This window comes from Rhipicephalus sanguineus, chromosome 9 (assembly GCF_013339695.2).
Source record: "Rhipicephalus sanguineus isolate Rsan-2018 chromosome 9, BIME_Rsan_1.4, whole genome shotgun sequence".
Classification (NCBI taxonomy): Eukaryota; Metazoa; Arthropoda; class Arachnida; order Ixodida; family Ixodidae; genus Rhipicephalus; species Rhipicephalus sanguineus.
This window is the reverse complement of record NC_051184.2, coordinates 119793244-119812302: the sequence shown is the minus strand read 5'-3', so window position 1 is coordinate 119812302 and position 19059 is coordinate 119793244. Positions and strand designations below refer to the sequence as shown.

At 44.3% G+C, this 19059-nt stretch overlaps 1 protein-coding gene across 1 annotated transcript in view; it reads left to right on the top strand.

The window, feature by feature from the left end:
• The first annotated feature begins 256 nt into the window (after positions 1-256).
• The window catches only part of LOC119406075 (DNA-binding protein SMUBP-2), a 68942-nt gene continuing 50139 nt past the window's right edge, over positions 257-19059 (top strand). Inside the window, exons 1-6 of the mRNA XM_037672934.2 lie at positions 257-301; positions 376-455; positions 536-699; positions 10542-10734; positions 13450-13565; positions 15916-16070. Of these exons, the coding sequence (XP_037528862.1) occupies positions 257-301; positions 376-455; positions 536-699; positions 10542-10734; positions 13450-13565; positions 15916-16070 (753 nt within the window). The remainder of the gene's footprint in view (positions 302-375; positions 456-535; positions 700-10541; positions 10735-13449; positions 13566-15915; positions 16071-19059) is intronic.

The window sequence follows — 19059 nt, the reverse complement described above, 5'->3', positions numbered from 1 at the left end:
ATATTACTTGTACTAGCGCTTCTTGAGAATCAACAAGTGCGCGTTTGGAGCATGCTCAACTGCGGCTACGCCAAAACTGCTCGGAGAGGCACAAACAAAGTTGGTTTCGTGGTTTCGTTGTTCGCATCGTTGTTTCAGTCGTCACGGTGGTGGGCATTTCTTACTTTTTTTTAGCATCACCGCGCACAAGACGGTGCATGTCGCATTCTAAGGGCCTCATTCTCACCTCGTGAGGCATGACCTCAGCGTGACATCGATGGATAACCCCCAAGGCAGCTGTGGCAGCACCGATCATGTGGAGGCAAGTTTGCCGGCGTTTGTTCGATCGTTTTTGATAAAGGAGCGTGGCACTCACTTCGTACGCGTTTGTCGCAGGACCGCAGCTTGGACGGATTCGTCGATAAGCATTTGGCACTCTTGGAACTGGAACGACAAGAGGAAGTCGAACAGAATGCGTGAGTGGCCGCCGGCCGGGCGATTCTCGACCGCGGCCCGAGTGCGGTAGTACGTAGAGTGACCGCGTGCTTTTCTTTAGGAAGCTGCAGGAGAAGTACTCAGTCAAGGAACTCCAGAGCAAAGGCCTCTGCATCACGAAGCTAGTCCTCGACTGCGCTCACACCGGCCTTTACGGACGAAGTATCTGCAAATTTCGATCGTGCCACCACGGAGCGCCGCTGCCCTCCCACGGCTTTTCGAACGGTGAGGCACTCGTTTGCCGATGGACGTACGATCGTGAAGGTTCCGCAGAATGGCCTCACAAACACCGGATGCGCTTGAATGCGAGCCTTTCAAAAAGTTAAGCGCAATATTGCGTCCACTAAGCTTGCAAGTGTTGCAAATAGTAAACGTTTTAATTGCCCAGGCTAACTATGTCGAGAGCACGTTTTCAGTTGCGACAGACTGACTACCCTCGGTTTGTGGGATGTATGCTACTCATTGCTCACCTGGTGCCTCTTGCATGACATAAGAATGACGTTACAACTGGTTATCAGCTACAGATATTTTTTTTTATGCTATGTGCTACGCATGTTAGGGCTGATGCGCCTGTCAGCGTGGCACTGTCACAAGCTTCATGATGACAGACACTAGAGCGCTTGCTACTCGGTGCATGCAGTGACGAGAAATCATTGAGCAGGACTGTCGCTGGAACCAACATTTGGGCAAGCCGACTTCTCATTGTCACTTCCGGCCAAGACAAGTTCACTTGTTGAAACACTAGCGACATTCTCTGTTCAATGATTTGTGATCACTTCAAGCCTCCATCGTCTCCTAACCTTCTATCCTTTTTTAAACGGGGCGTGCAGAGCAGTTTATTCAGCATCTGGTGAACTCTCGTAGCCTGTATGTTTGAGCAACGCACTCTCTGAGGCTGGAGCGCTTCTTAATACTGATATCTCTTTTGTGCTAAGGGAAAAATAAGGGTTAAGGGGGTTCTGACACCCCCCCGAAGTTTTTTCATGCTTCAGCTTTTTGGGTGGCACTAAAATACTTGTAGCAGGGCTGAAAGGCAGGCGAGTTGGAACCTATCCATTGTTGGGTAGCACACAGATTGACAAGACACAAAGGAAGAAGATGGGACAAGCGCTGGTCTAACGACTGAAAGACTTTATTTGAAATATTCATATATATCATGTGACGTATGAAGCCATGCTAGGAGAAGCCGAGGATGAAGAAGTACGCGTGCAATTGAATAAAAGTGTGGCGTATGAGCAATGGCATGTCTCCCACATCTAGCGTCACACAAGTCGACAGGATGGAGACCTGGCAGCTGACTTATCAGCATAAGCAGTATATCAGCAAAGCCCTCAACAAGGTGACCTGATCATATACGGACCATCTGAGCAGATCATCGCTGCTTACAGTAACCAGCTTCATGGCAGCATCATCGGCAGACCTTGCCATCCCACAGTACGCCGGATCAGCGGACGATGGAGCCGTAGAGGACTGGTTCAACCTCTTCAAACGCCACGCTACCGGTGCATCATGGACGGAACGGGACATGGTCGCCGCCTTCAACAACTATGTCACCGGTGAGGCCTTCACATTTTACCTCACACACATCTTTCAAAACGATGAATCTTGGAAAAAAGTCAAAGAAGAAATGATCATTCGATTTAAAGAATACAATGAAGACTTGACCATAACCAATCAGCTGGAGGCCTTTCAACTCGCTCGTCACAGTAACGAAAAGCGTTCACGCAGCAAGCATTTTTGCCAAACAAAGCCTCATGTGAGAAAATCGTTGTCGATTGCCCTATGTTATGAACGTTCCGATAACAGGAGGCGCATTCGAACGCCGAGCATGAATGCTCAATTTTCAACAGACAAAGCAAGGCCCCAGTTCACTGAAATGCATCCATGACTTTCCGAAAAGACCCAGCCTTCCACTGAGCTTCTCATCTGCACAAAAATTGGCATCTTCTACCTCTTCGCTGCACCAAGCCACACGAGCCATTATTGAACCACCCAATGCAGCTGATTCGTCGTTTCGCATACGTGACGCACCACCCGGCTTTGCATCAAGTGGCTCTTCTGTTCTTCGTAAAGACTACCACATACATCAGAAGGTCACTACGTTCACGACAGATGAGCTGACGCGTCAGGAAAATGCCTGACCACGCCAAGACGATTCCAAGAGGTGTCTTTTGTCAGAAGACTTTATTTTGATAGTTCCACAGACTTACCAAAACTCGCGATTTGAATCTAGTCAAGCCATGTCTGCTGTGCTATCATCGCCCAGTGATAACAAACCCGAGAGCCGAAGCACTACAGAAGTTTCGAATTCACCAAGCCTCGCGCACTGCCAACTGACAGAAGCATCGATAATGAAAAGCACTTCAGAAGAGCCCTCAGCGATGCTTATCAAATGGATCTCATTGTGTGACAAGCCTTACCATAAACCACCGTGTGACAGCTGTCCACTGCTCACCACATCAACTTCTGCAGAAAACCGAAGTCGCATTCTGAAAAGACCACCACTTCAAGAACTGCTGCTGCAGCGCCATAGCGGGCAAGACAAACTCCTCCAATCAAAACTTCCAAAAGATTGGCAAACGACTGAAGCTACATCGACAGCACACTTGCGGAATAAAGAATGTCGTCAGAAAAGGCGGCACCTAAACCGGCGACAAGTTCAACATATCAGACACTTTTGCATGAAGGAGCGTCGTCAAGGAAATTTTCCACGCCACAGATCAAGACAACTGCGACAAAACCACAGAAAATGACGAAAGAAGCAAGGAACCATCCCATGTTCTCGTCAAGAACACAGACATCGCTCCATCAGCTTCGGTCAACGAACACGCAAACTGGAAGTACACATTGTGTATAAGCCACGACAATGACCCGAACGCTTGTGACATCTGACCTGCCGATGCTACAAGGTCTCCCAGCCGTGTTTGTTTTTCACAAAGGCACAAGCTGTGTTACGACCGGTATCCAGGTACGGGGCATACCTATGTCATCTGATGTGGAACAGCCAGCCTCGCCCACCAGCGTGGTGCTGGATATCACCGGACTGCTGAACTCTGTGTGAAAGTTCAGGCAAAGTTATGGATATCCCCTGGGACACGAAACTATTGGCCTGTTTTCTCGTATAAGACTCCCTCTTTCATTTTTGTTTTTTGTAACTCACACCTTCTTTCGGGGAGAGGGGGAATCATGTGACGTATGAAGCCATGGTAGGAGAAGCCGAGGATGAGGAAGTGCGCGTGCAAAAGAGTAAAAGCATGGCGTATTAGCAACAGCACGTCTCACCCATCTAGCATCACATATATATACAGAAAACGTAAACCACACACAAGCTTACGACTGATCAATGAAAATAATCTCTTGTTCCGATAGTGACACCGACAGCTGAATTATGCAATTGCTATTTCACTTTGCCACGTGGGGTGCCTCTGCTATCTCACGTGTGCGTTGATCACGATGGTGTGTGCACGCGCACTTGCACGCCTTCACAGCGGCCACCAGTTGCCAAAGTTAGCCGTTCTAGACACGAACACCCCCCGAAAAAAATTCCTGGGTACGGCCCTGAGACAAACGCCGTTAGATTACGCTGCCTCTCCCATAGAGTTTCCTACAATGGTTTGCTAGAGGGAACTCTGGTGCTAGTGTCTATGGGAGCTGCGACGCGTGGCGCTTGAGCCAGCATGGGAATGATGGGTAGTACATGGATTTGTCTAAGCTTCGCATTTTCCGCTCTGCAGTCTTGGGCAGTAACTAGTTACTAGTAACGCGTTACCAGTAACTAGTTACTTTCTTCAGTAACTTGTAACTGTGACTGGTTACTTCTAAGCTAAAGGTACTTATAACTGTAACACTGTTACTTTTTTCACAGTAACTGTAACGGGAAATACCGTTATAGTTACTTTTGTCTTTATGAAAAATTATCCAACAGCAACACTTTTTCAGACTTTCTTCTTTACCATATCCTCTCCACCCCTCAACTTTCCAGAATAGGGCTCCCCTCACAGTTTAGTAGAGGAGGTCACTAAGAGGATTATCTTCCCTGCACAAGACTGAGGTCGGTCATTAACGCAACGTATAAATCAATCATGTTGCAACTGAACAGCTTGCTAAGTTCGCATCTGTTTTTTTTTTTGTTCTTCGGCATATATATCCTTTCTGTCACTTAAGCATCTATCTCTGTTCTTGGTGTACAGGTGGAGGATCATTAGGATGCCATGTTTATAGTCTCCTTCGTCTGAGACTTCGAGCTAATCGGGTTTGACAGGTGGCTAGAAAGCAGCAGAACACAAAACGGCTAAGAGCCAGAAGTACCGTGAACTAGCAAAGCGTTTTTTTTTAAACTTCTTTGCAACTGATTGCAAAATGTTCACTCCGACTTAGCGCAACAGTTATTAACAAAATGGCAGATGTTTCGCCTCCAGTGCAGGTGGCATCCGAAAAAAAGAAAAAAAAAATGAGCCGAGGTTGACCAGTCCACTAGTCACATATGTCCTTGTGAATGCCCAGTGGGGGGCCGCGGTTGTTTTTGCAAGCTGTGGCGTGGTGCCGAATGAACCACAATTCCAGGAATTTCAACTTCGTTCACGATCCAGCATCGTCGCATTGTTTAGGTCAAAGCTATGCCCTGTCATCCAGCAGTGTTCAACAAGTTCAGTCTTAGAACGCATTGCATGGGTTGCTTTAGCAGCATTCCGCTTATGTTCTTTAGGCCTCGTTGATCCTTTCCTGCCCGTTTCGCCGATCCCCGCATCATACTTTTAGGTGATACTGCCATGATTGTCCGGAGATGTGCATTCTTTGGATTTCGTGAACACATGTCCTTAGGTATAATAACGAGGCATAAAAACGGTTTGTATGTCCAGCATAGGTCGGCAAAAAATGTGGAGCTCACTCAGACTCACTCATGAAAAATATTTTGCCCTTAGAGCTCACTCGGACTCAGACTCACAAAAATTTTCCTCAGCCGGATTCACTCGGACTCAGACTCACTGAAGTTTTTCTCAGCCGGACTCACTCGGACTCAAACTCACCAATTTATTACTCACTCGGACTCACTCAGACTCACGGCTCTATCTGAGTCTGAATGAGTCTGAGTGAGTCGACTCATGAGTCCGTTAGTGTGTAATTGGCTTTGTCGACCATGGTGTCAATGCCCTTTCACAGCAATATCTCGCATAATTGGTGCTCTACTTGGCGCCTTTTGGTCACGTACTTTCAAATATGGGTTATCAGTGGTTGCAATCCAGTAAGGATATTTTTATTGAAAAGCATGACTCACATGAAATATTTTTATCAAGAACTTCCTGTGAAAGAGTTTCCGGGGGCAGGTCTTGGCACCCCCCCTCCTTGTAAATCACGTCTCTGATCAATAAATATTGATCTGGCGTATGAATTCTAGTTCTTGGAAGTATGTGTGAGTCGATGGGAATATTAACGTGAGCCGACATAAGGCTGATAGTAATGCTTAAGTGGTTTAGATAGAACGATAGGTTGGCAAAAAGGTGTGGAGCTCACTCAGACTCACTGAAGAAATATATTTTGCGCTTAGAGCTTACTCGGACTCAGACTCACCAAAGTTTTCCTCAACCGGACTCACTCAGACTCAGACTCACGGTTCGATCAGAGTCTGAGTGAGCCTGAGTGAGCCGACTCATGAGTGAGTTTGCCGACCTATGATGCCCAGCGGATGCGAAGCTCTCCGAACAGAGTCCGACACACCTTGAACATACGGAACAGACATAATGGATGTTGTCTCCACTCGTGATGCACTCCCCGTTGCTCTTCGCATGCACTTCTGAGTATAGCTAATAAACGTTCCAGGATACTGCCATCATTCCAGTACTTCAACCACATTTTCCATTTTATGTATGAGGTGTACAAAGCGATTGCTGGTGTTGGTTCCCCTTTTAGGTTTCCTTTGTCTAGGGTTTTACCACGTGTAATCCTTATTAAATAAATGTTATCATTTGATTTGCGATCTATTGATTATTTTATACAGTAACGGAAAAGTAATGACGTTACTTTTGCACAGTAAATGTAGCTGTAACAGGATACTTTTGGAAACTCTGTAAGTATAAATATAACAGGGTTATTTTTGTGCCTTAGGTAACTGCAACTGTAACACCGTTACTTTTTACTGGTAACTTGCCCATGACTGCCGCTGTGTTTGGCTCCGTGTCGCCTGCAGCTGCTTTGTCACAGGACGAAGTTCAGCAAACGTTCAGCAGTTCCACTTCACCACCTTCACCTTTCATAAATGAGGACAGTGTACATGCTTCCTGAATGAACAACTGGCACTCGCTTAACATTGTTGTGCTGTCTGTTGATGCAGATGATCGCTTTGCTGAAGACACTACCATGTTCAGCGTGCCCATTCCAGGAGTCATTGCAAAATTCTAATTTTTCTATGCTAGGAATGGATATTACTGATAAGATATTGCCCATGTAATTAGAGCCTGAGAGCTGATTAGTTTTGTACAATAATAGAACACGACTGACCTCAGAAATAATGAATGTTTAATTACACATTAATTAAGATTAATTACAGAAATATGCACAAATCAACATATTACAATCTTCTCTTTCTTGCACTAGAATATCAAGTGCCTTGGAATAACTTTGTGTAAATTTGACACATTTAGAGACGGTCCTTCATAGTTCGTGCCTGTAGCGGATATATTAAAGGTGTATAATGGGGCTTCTTCGTGTTTTTGTTTTGGTGAAACAACTGTGTACAAAATTTCAGTGAAATGAGCGTCTCATACCAGTTTGAAATCATATTCATGTCATCTTGGAGGTCAGTACTGTCACAACTGTGAATGGGAGGCAGTCGCCGGCCATATTCCAAGGGCTGACATATCAGCCCCCAAAATGCACCACGAAAGCATGGACATCATAAGAGTAGGTCCTCTTAGCGTGCCAGTGAATGCCGGTGGTATTTCAAAGACCGAGTCAGAGCCAAGAGTTGATAACACAAAAAAAAGTATCTTCTCCCTTAAGGCAGTACAAACATCACTCATCACACTACGCTGGTTAAATCAGAATACAACTTAGATGGGTTTAACAATAATGGGTGAAGCAATTAATTGGATTGCCCTCAAATACAAAATACAAGGCGCTCGAGAACATTTATGAACACTTGAAGCCCTTTCATATTCACCGTCTTGTTCAGTCGAGCGGTCCCCAGCTTCCAGAAACATGCACACACGTGGGCTAACGATGACTGCGGTGCAGACCAGTGGTTCCCCTTCAGCAGTCAGTGATTACATGTCCCTTCTCAGCATCAACATCTGGGAGACTTCTTTCACTTCTTCAAAACTTCACTGGCTGCAGTACGTCATCTTACAGCACTTCTTCCTAAACCAATGGACTGACAGCACTACATCATAAGAGAACACTTCTCTGCCCGACCAAACCACTCTGTTCTGTCTGTCACCATGCACTTATAGTGGATTGTGCCCGGGTTTTAGATTTTTCTACATGACTCATCTGTGCATAGCACAGTGAAGGCCTGGGAAGGAGCGAGTTCCTTCTTGCAAGTTCGTCTGCCCATGGCGGATGCACTGGTGACAGTGGCCTCACTCAACATTGCAACATGTCTTGGCTTCTCGATTGTCCTGGCCTTTGTGGGAGCGCTGGGTTTAAAGTGTGCTGGCTGTTGGCGGAGTGCCTTATCCAGAGGGGGGTGTGAAGGCGTGCGCCTCGGTTTCTTGTGATAATTGTTTCTTCAATGCATGCGCTCTGTACGACTGCGCAACAAAAAAAGACACGGACAACAGATTAAAAAATCCGTAAACAAGGGGCGTGTGCTCGAGCCGACGTTTCGACAAGTGAGGCTGGAACTTCTAGGCGGGAACTTCAAGGCAGTGCAGTTTCAGCCTTGAAGCAGCAGCACCTTGGTTATGAGCTGCTGAGTTGCGAGGCCACAGATCAGATTCTGAGCCACAACGTGAAATTCCAGTCACAGAGGAACTAAAAAAAAATCTATGTACTCGTTACTGCGTGTTCGGTTGAGGACCCATTGAGCAGTTTCGAGGTGTTAAACACCATAATTTAAATAAATACTTAATCTGTTGTGCACTTTCATTGCTCTATCTCCGACATGTTCCAGCGCCTTGAAGGTCCTGGAATTGTATTCTATATCCTTGAAAACCTTTGAATTCTGGGGCCGGTGCAGTCTAAAGTCCACAGTGCGACCTGCTTTCTGTTGTAGATTAGCATTGATGTGGCAAACTTTCCATTTCAAAAAGAATACACTGTGCAAGTTTTCATGTATTTTGTTTGTTCATGCCTTGTCCTATCATTCATTTCACTCGTCACCTGTCAGTGCATCTTGTCTCGCTTTCTCCCTCTCTGCTTGTCTCCTTACCACTTCACTCTTGTCTCCCGCATTTAAGCTGTATTTTCCCTGTCAAGCGATGCATGTGGTTAGTACACTGTAATGATGTCAAGCGTTGCTAATACTTGATAAGTCTCAGCAGCTGTCCTGAACATTTGTTGTGTGTTGGGAGCTACTTTATATGGCATCAAGGCTACACTTGTCTACAGTATAATAATAGAGTTAAAACTCGAGCTAACAAAGCCCGAATTTACGTATAGTTCCCAATGTAAGGAAGAAATTTGCATTGCCTGGCAGGTACTCATAAGGTTCAACGCTGTTGTCAACCCGAACTAACGAAACTAACTATGGAAACGAAACCGATTTAACCAAGTTTTTTCCACAATAAATTAGTAAGAAGAAGCGCAAAATTGCTTTCTATTTTTTATGGCATTTTTCTTCAAATGCGGGCACTAACGCTATTGCGTTAGTACATCTGCCACCCATAATCAAGAGCCTGGTTTTATTTTGACAAGGCTACACACCACCCACGTGCATGGAACAATGGACTCGACAGTCGTGCTGTTATATACCAGATGGTACTAAGTCTAGCAGTGGTTTATTGTTGCTGTCAATGCTAGCCCAGAAACACTGCTGTGTGCTTTCGTTATTTCGTGATTTGTGCGACAGATGACACTGATTATCTCCTTTCAACTTCCTTGCTCGCCGTGCTTGCATAATCACTGCATTCATTCTCCCTGTCTTTGTATGTTGGCTGCATGTCATATCTCACGCGTGCATTGCCTGGACCACATATGTGAGGTTCAATGTTCGGTGCACCTGAACAGACTTTTCACACGAGCAAGCTTGGGTTAGCGGTAAAAACAGTGCCATGGCAGATTTTAGGTGTTGCTATGTTACAATTTCAAGTTTCGAAGGACTGAAAAACACCTTTCTCAATTTTGCAAACTTCCCAATTTAACAAAGTAATTTGAGCATGGTGATGACTTCGTTAAATTGAGTTTTAACTGTATATGTGTAAGTGCAATAAAGTTAGTCAGAATTTGAAACTCTGTTATAGTAAAAAAAAATCCTCATGTGGATGCCGTTTTTTAGTTCATGAAAAACGTGTGACAGGCCCTCAAAATTCCTTGGATGTCCTTGAATATTTTCTCCTTTGAAACCTGTATGAACCTTGTAAAGCAGTTCTAGTATGTATTTATTACGAGGCGATGGACACTTTGTTGCAAAAGATTTGACAATGCTAGATTTTGCTTTGTACATTTTTTAGTGAGCCATGATAAATACAAAGTAAATTAAATATTGGCCTATTGTGAAGTTTTTGCATAACATAACAGGAATTGAATCATGGGGTTGAAGTATGGTTACAATTGACTAATTGACTGGAAAGCTTATGAGAAAGAAAAGAAATTATTGTTCTCCCATTGCTGTTATCAGCAGCACGTTGAAAATCCCATCGGATGTGGTAGTGTAAACAAAGGGATCATCTTTAACCATACGTAGCATACTGCAAGATAGGTGAATGCAAATTAGGTGTGGAGAGGTTGAATTGATCAAATAGTTAAACAAATAGCGAATGCTATTTGGACACACAAATGTGCACATGTCCCCTGAAGCGAATATGCATCTGCACTGTTACTTCACAAATCGGGGACATAATTTGCTTGAGCCGGCATGTCAGCATGATTTGTATTGCTGACGCATATGTGTGTGTGTGTCTGGTCTGTTCCAGGTGATATTGTTGGTGTGGTGGTGGCAAGTGATGCAGCCAGGGAGGTTGTCTGCTCTGGTGTCGTTTCCAGTGTTGCACCTGCAAACATCACACTTGCTTTTGACGAAGGTCGGGACACACTCGACGCTGACGATGGACGCGTCTTCAACTTGCTCAAACTTGCCAATGACGTCACCTACAGGAGGCTGAAAAGGTACAGTGGTCTTACGAGTTGATTTAATCTGCGTAGCCATTTCACGTCGAGGGATCCCTGAAACACATTTCGAATGCAGTTAATTTGCTTTTCTTTTACATGACGGGAAGGAGCAGCCACTAAAAGTCTTTGCATTCAGCTGCTTGACAAAGTGAAAGCACTTGTGACGCAATGGTGGCAGACTTATTGCAAACACACATGCAGGCATTTTGTGTACAATGACGAAATCAAAGTCGAGACAGAGAGACAGTAGAGTTCAAACACCAACATCCCTCTTGCATGCAACAAAGCACTCTGGCAGCCAATGTAAGCGCACTGTATATGTTCACATGTAAGCTGCAATGTCAAGGCCAAAAAGGCTTTTTTGAACAGTAGATGTCTGCCCCGTTGTCCTTTTGTCTTTCGTTATCATTGTTTATTATGAAATTTATTTGGCAGGGAAGGGAATGAATATCATACACATATCACGCAAATGCTTGCAGGCTACTGTAGATGGCCACTCTTGTACTGTGAGACCTGCATTTTTCCAAGATAAATGTTTCACCTGATCAGCACTTGTGTGTAAATTTTGACACTTCAGCCATGCCAGCGAACCTCAAACATGATCGCTTGTGTCAGTCCGTCAGCTATGGTGCTGGGCACGGAGTGACGGGATCGATTCCTGGATGCAGCGGCTGAATTCTGATAGAATGCTTATAAAACCAAAAAAATGCTTGGAAGCTGAGCTCTCAATGCAGGTGTGTAATTGAGGCTGAGCTGTGCAGTGAGCTCATGTTTAGTTAGGAGTAATCATTTCAATCTGCTAGTAAGTGCATGCACTATGCAACTCAATTTTGCAACTGCATTGTTTATTATTTATTTATTTAGTTACAGATACTGCAATCCCACGTGGGGGATTATAGGAGGGTGGGAGTCACAATCGTGAGTTTTGCCAGGTAAACATAAACATGAATATGGAAGCAAAATAGAGTTACAGAAATACGAAATGAAAACTAAAAATGGCCGATATAAAATATTAACAAATGTATTATCAACCATGGAGCCAAAATGCAATTAAAAAAACATAGGATACAATAACTATAGCAGAGAACAACTCAGCAGATTGTTAGAACTACTGAACAAATATTCCAAAGAGATTCTTGAACATTTTCAGTTTTTATAATAACGTCAGCGTTAATTCTACACAATTCAAAAACCAAAAACCAACGCAGTAAAAGACGTGAGCCAAACAATTGAAGAGATGGCTGTAGAACAATGTCACTGGTTAGATTGCTTCATTCCCCGACTGTCCTGGTAAAAAGCAAATATATACATGAAAGAGTTATTGTGTGATTGAAAGCGTGTGACCTTGGCGCATACCCAGAGGAGAAAGTTCATTTGCTAATGTCTGTCTTATAGTGCTTGCTAATTGACTGGTATAAAAATTTGAGACGAGGAACTCAGTATCCTTTATTTATTGGTGGAGGATTAGGTCTTTCTAGCAATGCACTCACAGATGTACGACCATAGCTGTTATATATATAAAGCGAGATTTGTATGCCAGCAAACGAACAGTAGGAGTGGAGCGTTTGAGAGCTCTCCTAAGAAATGAAAGTCATGTGCTAGCACATGCTGCAACATAACCGATGTGCTTATTCCAAGTGAGATTGTTAGCAGTGCAGATGCCTAGGTAAAGAAAGTACTGCATCTCTCTGAGGAATATATTGTTAGAATGATAATCGAGCAAAAGAGGCTCCTTTTCATCTGAAATGCACATAAATACGATTTTCTCATAGCTTACGGGCATCTGCCAAGTGTCACAGCAAGCTTTTACTTTTTGAAATGTGACATGAAATAAATGTGAAGTGGTTAATGAGTAAAACAGACTGGTGGGCTAGTTGGTACAGCATATCGAAGACTAGCACACGAAAACACAAGGACGCAAAGAGGTGCACGAGGACACAGCGCTGTGTCCTCGTGGACTTCTTTGCGTCCTCGTGTTTTCGTGCGCTAGTCTTTGAGATGGTTGATGAGTGCTTCCTTTTAGTGGAGATATTGCATTTATGATGTAGACAACTTCCATCACTGCCGTAAATGCACATGAAAATGGAGATTCTATCTGTCATAAACACTAAGAAATGTTCACGTTCAAGGGTAACTCTTGGATCCACGAGGGACGAGGTAGAGCGAGTGTGACGATCAACAGAAGTGGTTTATATTAGTACAATTATTAGCACGTGAGTGCTGAGCCAAACAGAACACCCGGCTCAAAGTGCTTGTAAAGTGACGAGTGACGCGCTATCGGTAGGACACACTCCTTCCCTCAATGCTTAAGGCCTGTACCAATTGGGAGGTTTCCTTGCACGAGCACTGCGTCAAGGAGTCTGAGCCCCTAGAAGGGATGCACCTTGACATGGGCTGGCATTCCAATGTCCCAAGGGAGCTGAGTATCCGGGGTGGCGACAGAGATGCTGCAGCAGAGACTACAAGAAAGGAGGCCTCATAGTAGATGCTTCCGACACAGGGAGGCTCACTGGGACCGTGTTCATCACTTTCAAAATAATGCAGAGGTAAATTGTCTACCTACACACACCACGTGGCCAGGGTTTTCTCTTGAGGGGTGCAAACCCACGTTGCATCGTGGCTGGGGGAGCACTGGTGTAGCTTGGGTGGTGAGCAAGTGCTGGTGTGGCTTGAGGGGGGAGCAAGTCTGAGCTTGTTTTATCTTTTGTGCAGGACACTGGAGAAACTGCGTAAAACCAGGGAAATAAGGTACAGCAACCTCATCGAAATTCTATTTGGAACAGTGTCTCCAACCGAGGCACCAATATCGACCTCCCAGAAGCCTATTGGTGGGTTTCACTTACTCACGTAGCTATGAAAATGCTTTATTCTGATTTTTGGTGCGACTTGTACGTGGGACTGGTTCACATCCAAGTGTTGGGGCTGGTCTTCATTTCATTATGAAGCTGTTTTATTAAAAATGTCTGGGGCGGTTTAATTCCAACATTGAAATGCAATCTCTTCATCACTTCTGCTTGCAGCAAGTGTATTTCTGTGCAGGGAAAAACAATGCTGGTTATGTTCAGATGTTTAATAGCAGGCATCAATGAATCCTACAGACATTTAAGCCATTTTAGCACAGGGGAACCTAAATTGAAATGAAGTAAAGTGGGCAAAAAACACCCTTTCCGTTGATGGGATCCAAACCCACTACCTTTGAATTATTTGAGGGCCTCGTACCAGCTGACTTAATGCCTTAGGTTAGCATGCGAGGTTTTATTGGTCAGCGGCCACCTCGTGCAAAGGTCACGTGCCACATGACGCCATCTGGCAAAAAGTGTTCCACACTTGCCGCCTGGGCTACGAGCAGCACCGGCTAATACTCTCAAGGATTACGTGTACAGAAATACACAACCAAGTGAATGAGGAGGCGCCTTCCATTGTAGCTCAACTGTTTGAGCATTGTATGCGTAATTCGAAGGTTCTGGGTTTGGATGCTCCGACGGAAAGGGGTATTTTTCGTCCACTTTAATTCATTTCAATTTATGTCATAATTTTTGCACCACAGTTAAAGATAACAATTAATGTCCCCTATTGTCTCCTTGGCCTAATTATCTGTGGTATTCATTTCATTGAGTCTAACAAAGAAACAAGCCGCTCGTAAAAAGTTCCCCTTCATTCGTTCAAATGTTGTAATGCGGTAACTCAAGTTCCCTGTGGAAGCCCATGCATTTAAAATTTCATTTTAGCAAGGAACGAATGTTCTACAGGTGGCCCACCTTCTTCTTAGTTTGCATAACCTGGAGAGGCACATAGTACTTCTGGGGTCTCACTTGATGGGGTCTCACTTCTGGGGTCTCCCGTGCACCACTTGATGCAGGGCTGAAAACTTCCATGAGCGGCTGGCACGCAGCTGCCCTGTGGAAGTGGCAGCCATGTGCACACCCTTCTGCTGTTTGCCACCGACTCCAGTTCTGTTCTGCTCCCTATCTCTGTACAGGCAGCAAGCTACATTTAAGCTGACAGTTCTATGGCACTGTTATGCCGGAATGAAGTTGAAACAATCGAGTCCATGGGCTTGAAGGAGGGGGAGAAAGGATTTTGCATGGCTTGCAGAAAGGATGCTGCACTGAATGGCTGCAGCCAAGTGCAGAACAGCCAGTGAGTTTTTTGCAACCTGACACCACGTTACTATAGCGATTCAGGTGTTGCTTTAGCACACAGTGTTGCATTTTTATGCAAAGCATGTGCCAATGCCAGACTACTATTGATGTTCTTGTTACCCCTTTCTTCCCTCTATATGTCCCTTGCCCTCTCACTGACCACATGTTAATTATTACACACGGCCACACACAATAGACATTCACTGTTGCTTGCACTTATGTGCAACTATGTGGTTGTTTCAAACACAACAGTGGTGAAGATTGGTGGATTAGAGTTGCAGTTTAATTAGAGGAAAGAGCTGTTGTGCTGACCATAATGCGACTTTGGGCTTCTGTGTTGGCTATGGTTTAATCTGTGATGACTCGCTTTAATACTGCTGGTGTGAGGTGGGCCAGCCTTTCTGTCATAAAGTTTGGGCTACAATGAAGCACATTTACCTTTTCAGTTTCATTGTCACAAGGTTTACATTGTTGTGAAGAACTGGACATTGGTGCAGGTGAGGGCATACAGAAGGCATGCCAACGGGCCAACGCTTATATGACTAGGAATATTAGGTACAATACAGTCATTAATGCAAAAATTGCCTCTCTGCTCTTAGTGTAAGTGAGTTTTCCGTGGCTATAAAGAATGCAAAAGGGCAAGATTCAGTGCAGGCAAAGAATATTTAAGGTTTACCATATGTATACACCAGAATTTACTGATTGAATAGTGCTAGGGGTGTATCAAAGGCTAACTGTGTCAGCTCCTTTTGAATGGACCCGATCAGTGCTTATATTGGTGTGACTGTTCCATTTGTTCTTATAAGAATAGAGAACCCAAGGAAGGGCTTCTCCATTGTCTGTGTCTGATTGTCGTCCACGTGACGCCAAGTTCAAATGGAAGTTCGGTGCAGGGTGAGTGGCGTACAGTGGGTGACTCCAGAGCGCACAACTGGCTTTCATTACTTTAATGGTTGGAGCGACCTTTTCACACATGCCGCTGTGTCATATTTGAAAAGTGCACTAGCAGCATTCTGTTTGTATCTCCCTGCAAAAGAGTTTTCCAACAAGGCCCTAGACGAATCACAGCAAGAGGCAGTTGCCTTTTCCCTGAGGCAGAAGGAGCTGGCCATCATCCACGGTCCACCAGGGACGGGAAAGACGACCACCCTGGTCGAGGTGGTACTCCAGTGCTCCAGGCAAGGCTCCAAGGTTAGAGCATGTAACTAGGCCTGTGCGAATACTCGAGCAATTTGAACATTTGAACAAATGTTGCTGTACTCAAATTTGCTTCGACACAAATTCAAAATTTCCAAAATTTTGAAGCACATTTGAAAGAGATGAATAGGTGTATTTTACGGCATGTGATCCAGCAAAGGAGCAAGAGTTTGTAATGGACAGCCGGAATCTGTAGTCTAGAATCTGTAGAAGAGTGTGTCTATCTAGGCCAAACATTAACAGGAGGAGAGCCTACTCGTGTCAAGCCAATCAACTGAACAATAAAGATGGGCTGGCGCAGATACAGTAGACATTCTCATCTCGTGACAGGCAGCTTACCACTGTGCCTGAAGCGGAAACTCTACAGCCAAGCATACTTAAAACCTGGAGAATAACAAAGCAACTCGAGCAGAAGTTGAGAACCACTGAGCGTGCGATGGAATGAAAAATGATTGGAGTAACACCAAGGGATTGGAAGACAGCAGAGTGGGTCGGAGAGCAAACAAGGGGTAGCCGATATCCTAGCAGATATGAAGAGAAAAGGATGGGGACATCGCAAGAAGGACAGATAAATGGTCAGAGCGATGGAAAGATGAGAAGCAGGGTTGAGGACAGCAAAGACCTGCTTGAGAAGGTGGTTTCAGTGCAGGAGGGAGCCACTATTTTGTGAAAATGCAAAGCCACACCTCACGGTTAAGAGTGCATATTTCCTGCACCTTGGTTGATCTTTCTGAGTTTAAAAGCATGCTATGAAGGCTGTTGTGGCAAATTTTAAAATGTATTGTATTTTATCGCTTATAACTTGCACCCTACTACTATTGAAATTCTCCTAGTACGCTCAAACCTCATTATGACAGTCGCATCTGACACGAAAATAGGTTCGTTATATCCGACAATTCCTTATATATGTATATTTGTAACACTGTATGTATGACAACACTATTCTTCATTTACTTCGTTATAACCGATAATTCATTACATCCGTGTTCGTTATATTGAGGTTTGAGTGTATTTGGATTCACTTTTACACAAGTTTAAATCACTTAAATGGACTGTCTACTGCTCAGAAAAATTTTTTTGATTGTGAAGAAAGTTGTGAAGATTGTTCGTCACATCGGCGGTAACAAGCATGCTTTTGTCCAATGAAAAATGAATTATGTTTTTAATTTGGCTCTGATAGTTGTGGAAGTATGACCGCTAGCGTCACCCAAAAGCGATGCGCTTCAATCTATTGGCAGGAGCAAAAAAATCTCGCAGGTTGACTTATTTTGTTGAAACAAATCGTATGTATAACTTAAAATTGTATTTTATGCACTTTTGGCAGCTTTCCTTTGTGTCGGAGAGTAATTTTTGCTTTTTTTCCTTGTGCGTTCAAAGAGCTAGCAATGCGTTTGCCTGTCTGCCTACAGTGGAGAAATGCAAGCCATGCGAGCATGGTGTCCGGTGCCACTCATAAGAAAAATTAAAAATAAATGCCTTGGGCGAGCACCAGTGTGACTGACTTCAGGGAATTTTCTAACCATGTCCGTAAGTCCTCATTCATAAAGTGCATACCAGCATTCACCGAGGTTCTACATTGAAGATTTCGCCTTCAGGTTCCGCTTCACCAAGGCGTCCATGTTGGCTGTCATGTCACATATGCAACACAGAACACCTAAACACCTAGACATAACTGAAAAACAGCAGGGAGCTTCTGTTCTTTTGTGAAGCACATCTCATGTTTGTTTTAGTTGCACTTTTGGCATGAGTGGAACCACTACAGTTCGTTTCATAATGCCGGCATACCATTGTTGTTGGAACAGACCAAGTTTTCTGCACGGCTGCGGTGGTTTTTCAGGTTTACTAAACAGAGCTGGAGAGACAGTGGTAATAATACTTTATTTGACATTTTACGTGCTTTAAGCGACCACCGTGGTATTTGTTTTATTATTAAACAAAACTTAATGGAGCCTTCAAAAACTATATGTGGTTCCAGTTTTCGACTTTCACCGGCACTACAATCGTCATCGCGTCCACAAACCAATGTTGTGGGCGTCCCCACACCAATGGAAGAAGGCCGAACGCAGATAGAAAAATTTTGTTTTAAAAATTTCTACTCACTTTCCAGAGAAACCGCTGCAAGGTTGGACACTTCAGACAGTATGCTTTCTATTGTGATACGAAACAAAAGCTATGAAGGACGGTAGACAGTCCCTTTAAGTCTTAACCTGGATGCCATGCATGTCTTCACAGCTGCTTGTTTTAAATGAAAATGATAACGCAGAATAAGAAGTACTACACGCTTCGTGGTGGTTCAGTTTTGATAGTGTTGGGATAAGCATATGGTTGTGGGTTTCATATGAGGGGCCACATTGAGATGAGTGGAGCATTGAAGAAGCGCCTGTGTTTAGGGATCTTCTCATGTTGACACCTGGTGCAGATAGGTGCCATTTAAAGTGACCGGGTCGAAGTGTCCTAGGAGCCCTCCACTACACCATGCTAATGATGCACCTTAAATTCCACGAGTTGTTGAGTTCATACTGCAGGATGGATATACAGCTAGGAACAGTTGCTTACTTCCAGCTGTGCTCTAATAGTAGTACATACGGGGCAACTCACCGCTAACCCATTGGTATGCTGAACATTATGTGTTCCTCAGGGCCCCCCCTTAGTAGATTATTCTTGCCGCACACGGGCACCACACAAGGTTTTGCTGCCGGTTTGCTATATACATATAATTCGCAGCGTAAGTTAATGTTACTGTGAGCTGTTGAGCTTACAAAATCAAGCAACAATTTCCATTTCTTGACCTGAAGTGTAAGTTAGAGGATCATTTTTGTAGGAAAATGCTCAAAGAATTCGGGCATGTGAAGAGCTGCCGTCGGGGCAGCCCCTGGCTTCAGAAGACTTTCCAAGGCACTCTCCTTCATCGTCCAAGCACCGGCTGACGTTGCTCTTGAAGAGAAAGCAGGAAATTGCATCGAGCACTTCTTGTTGGCATCTT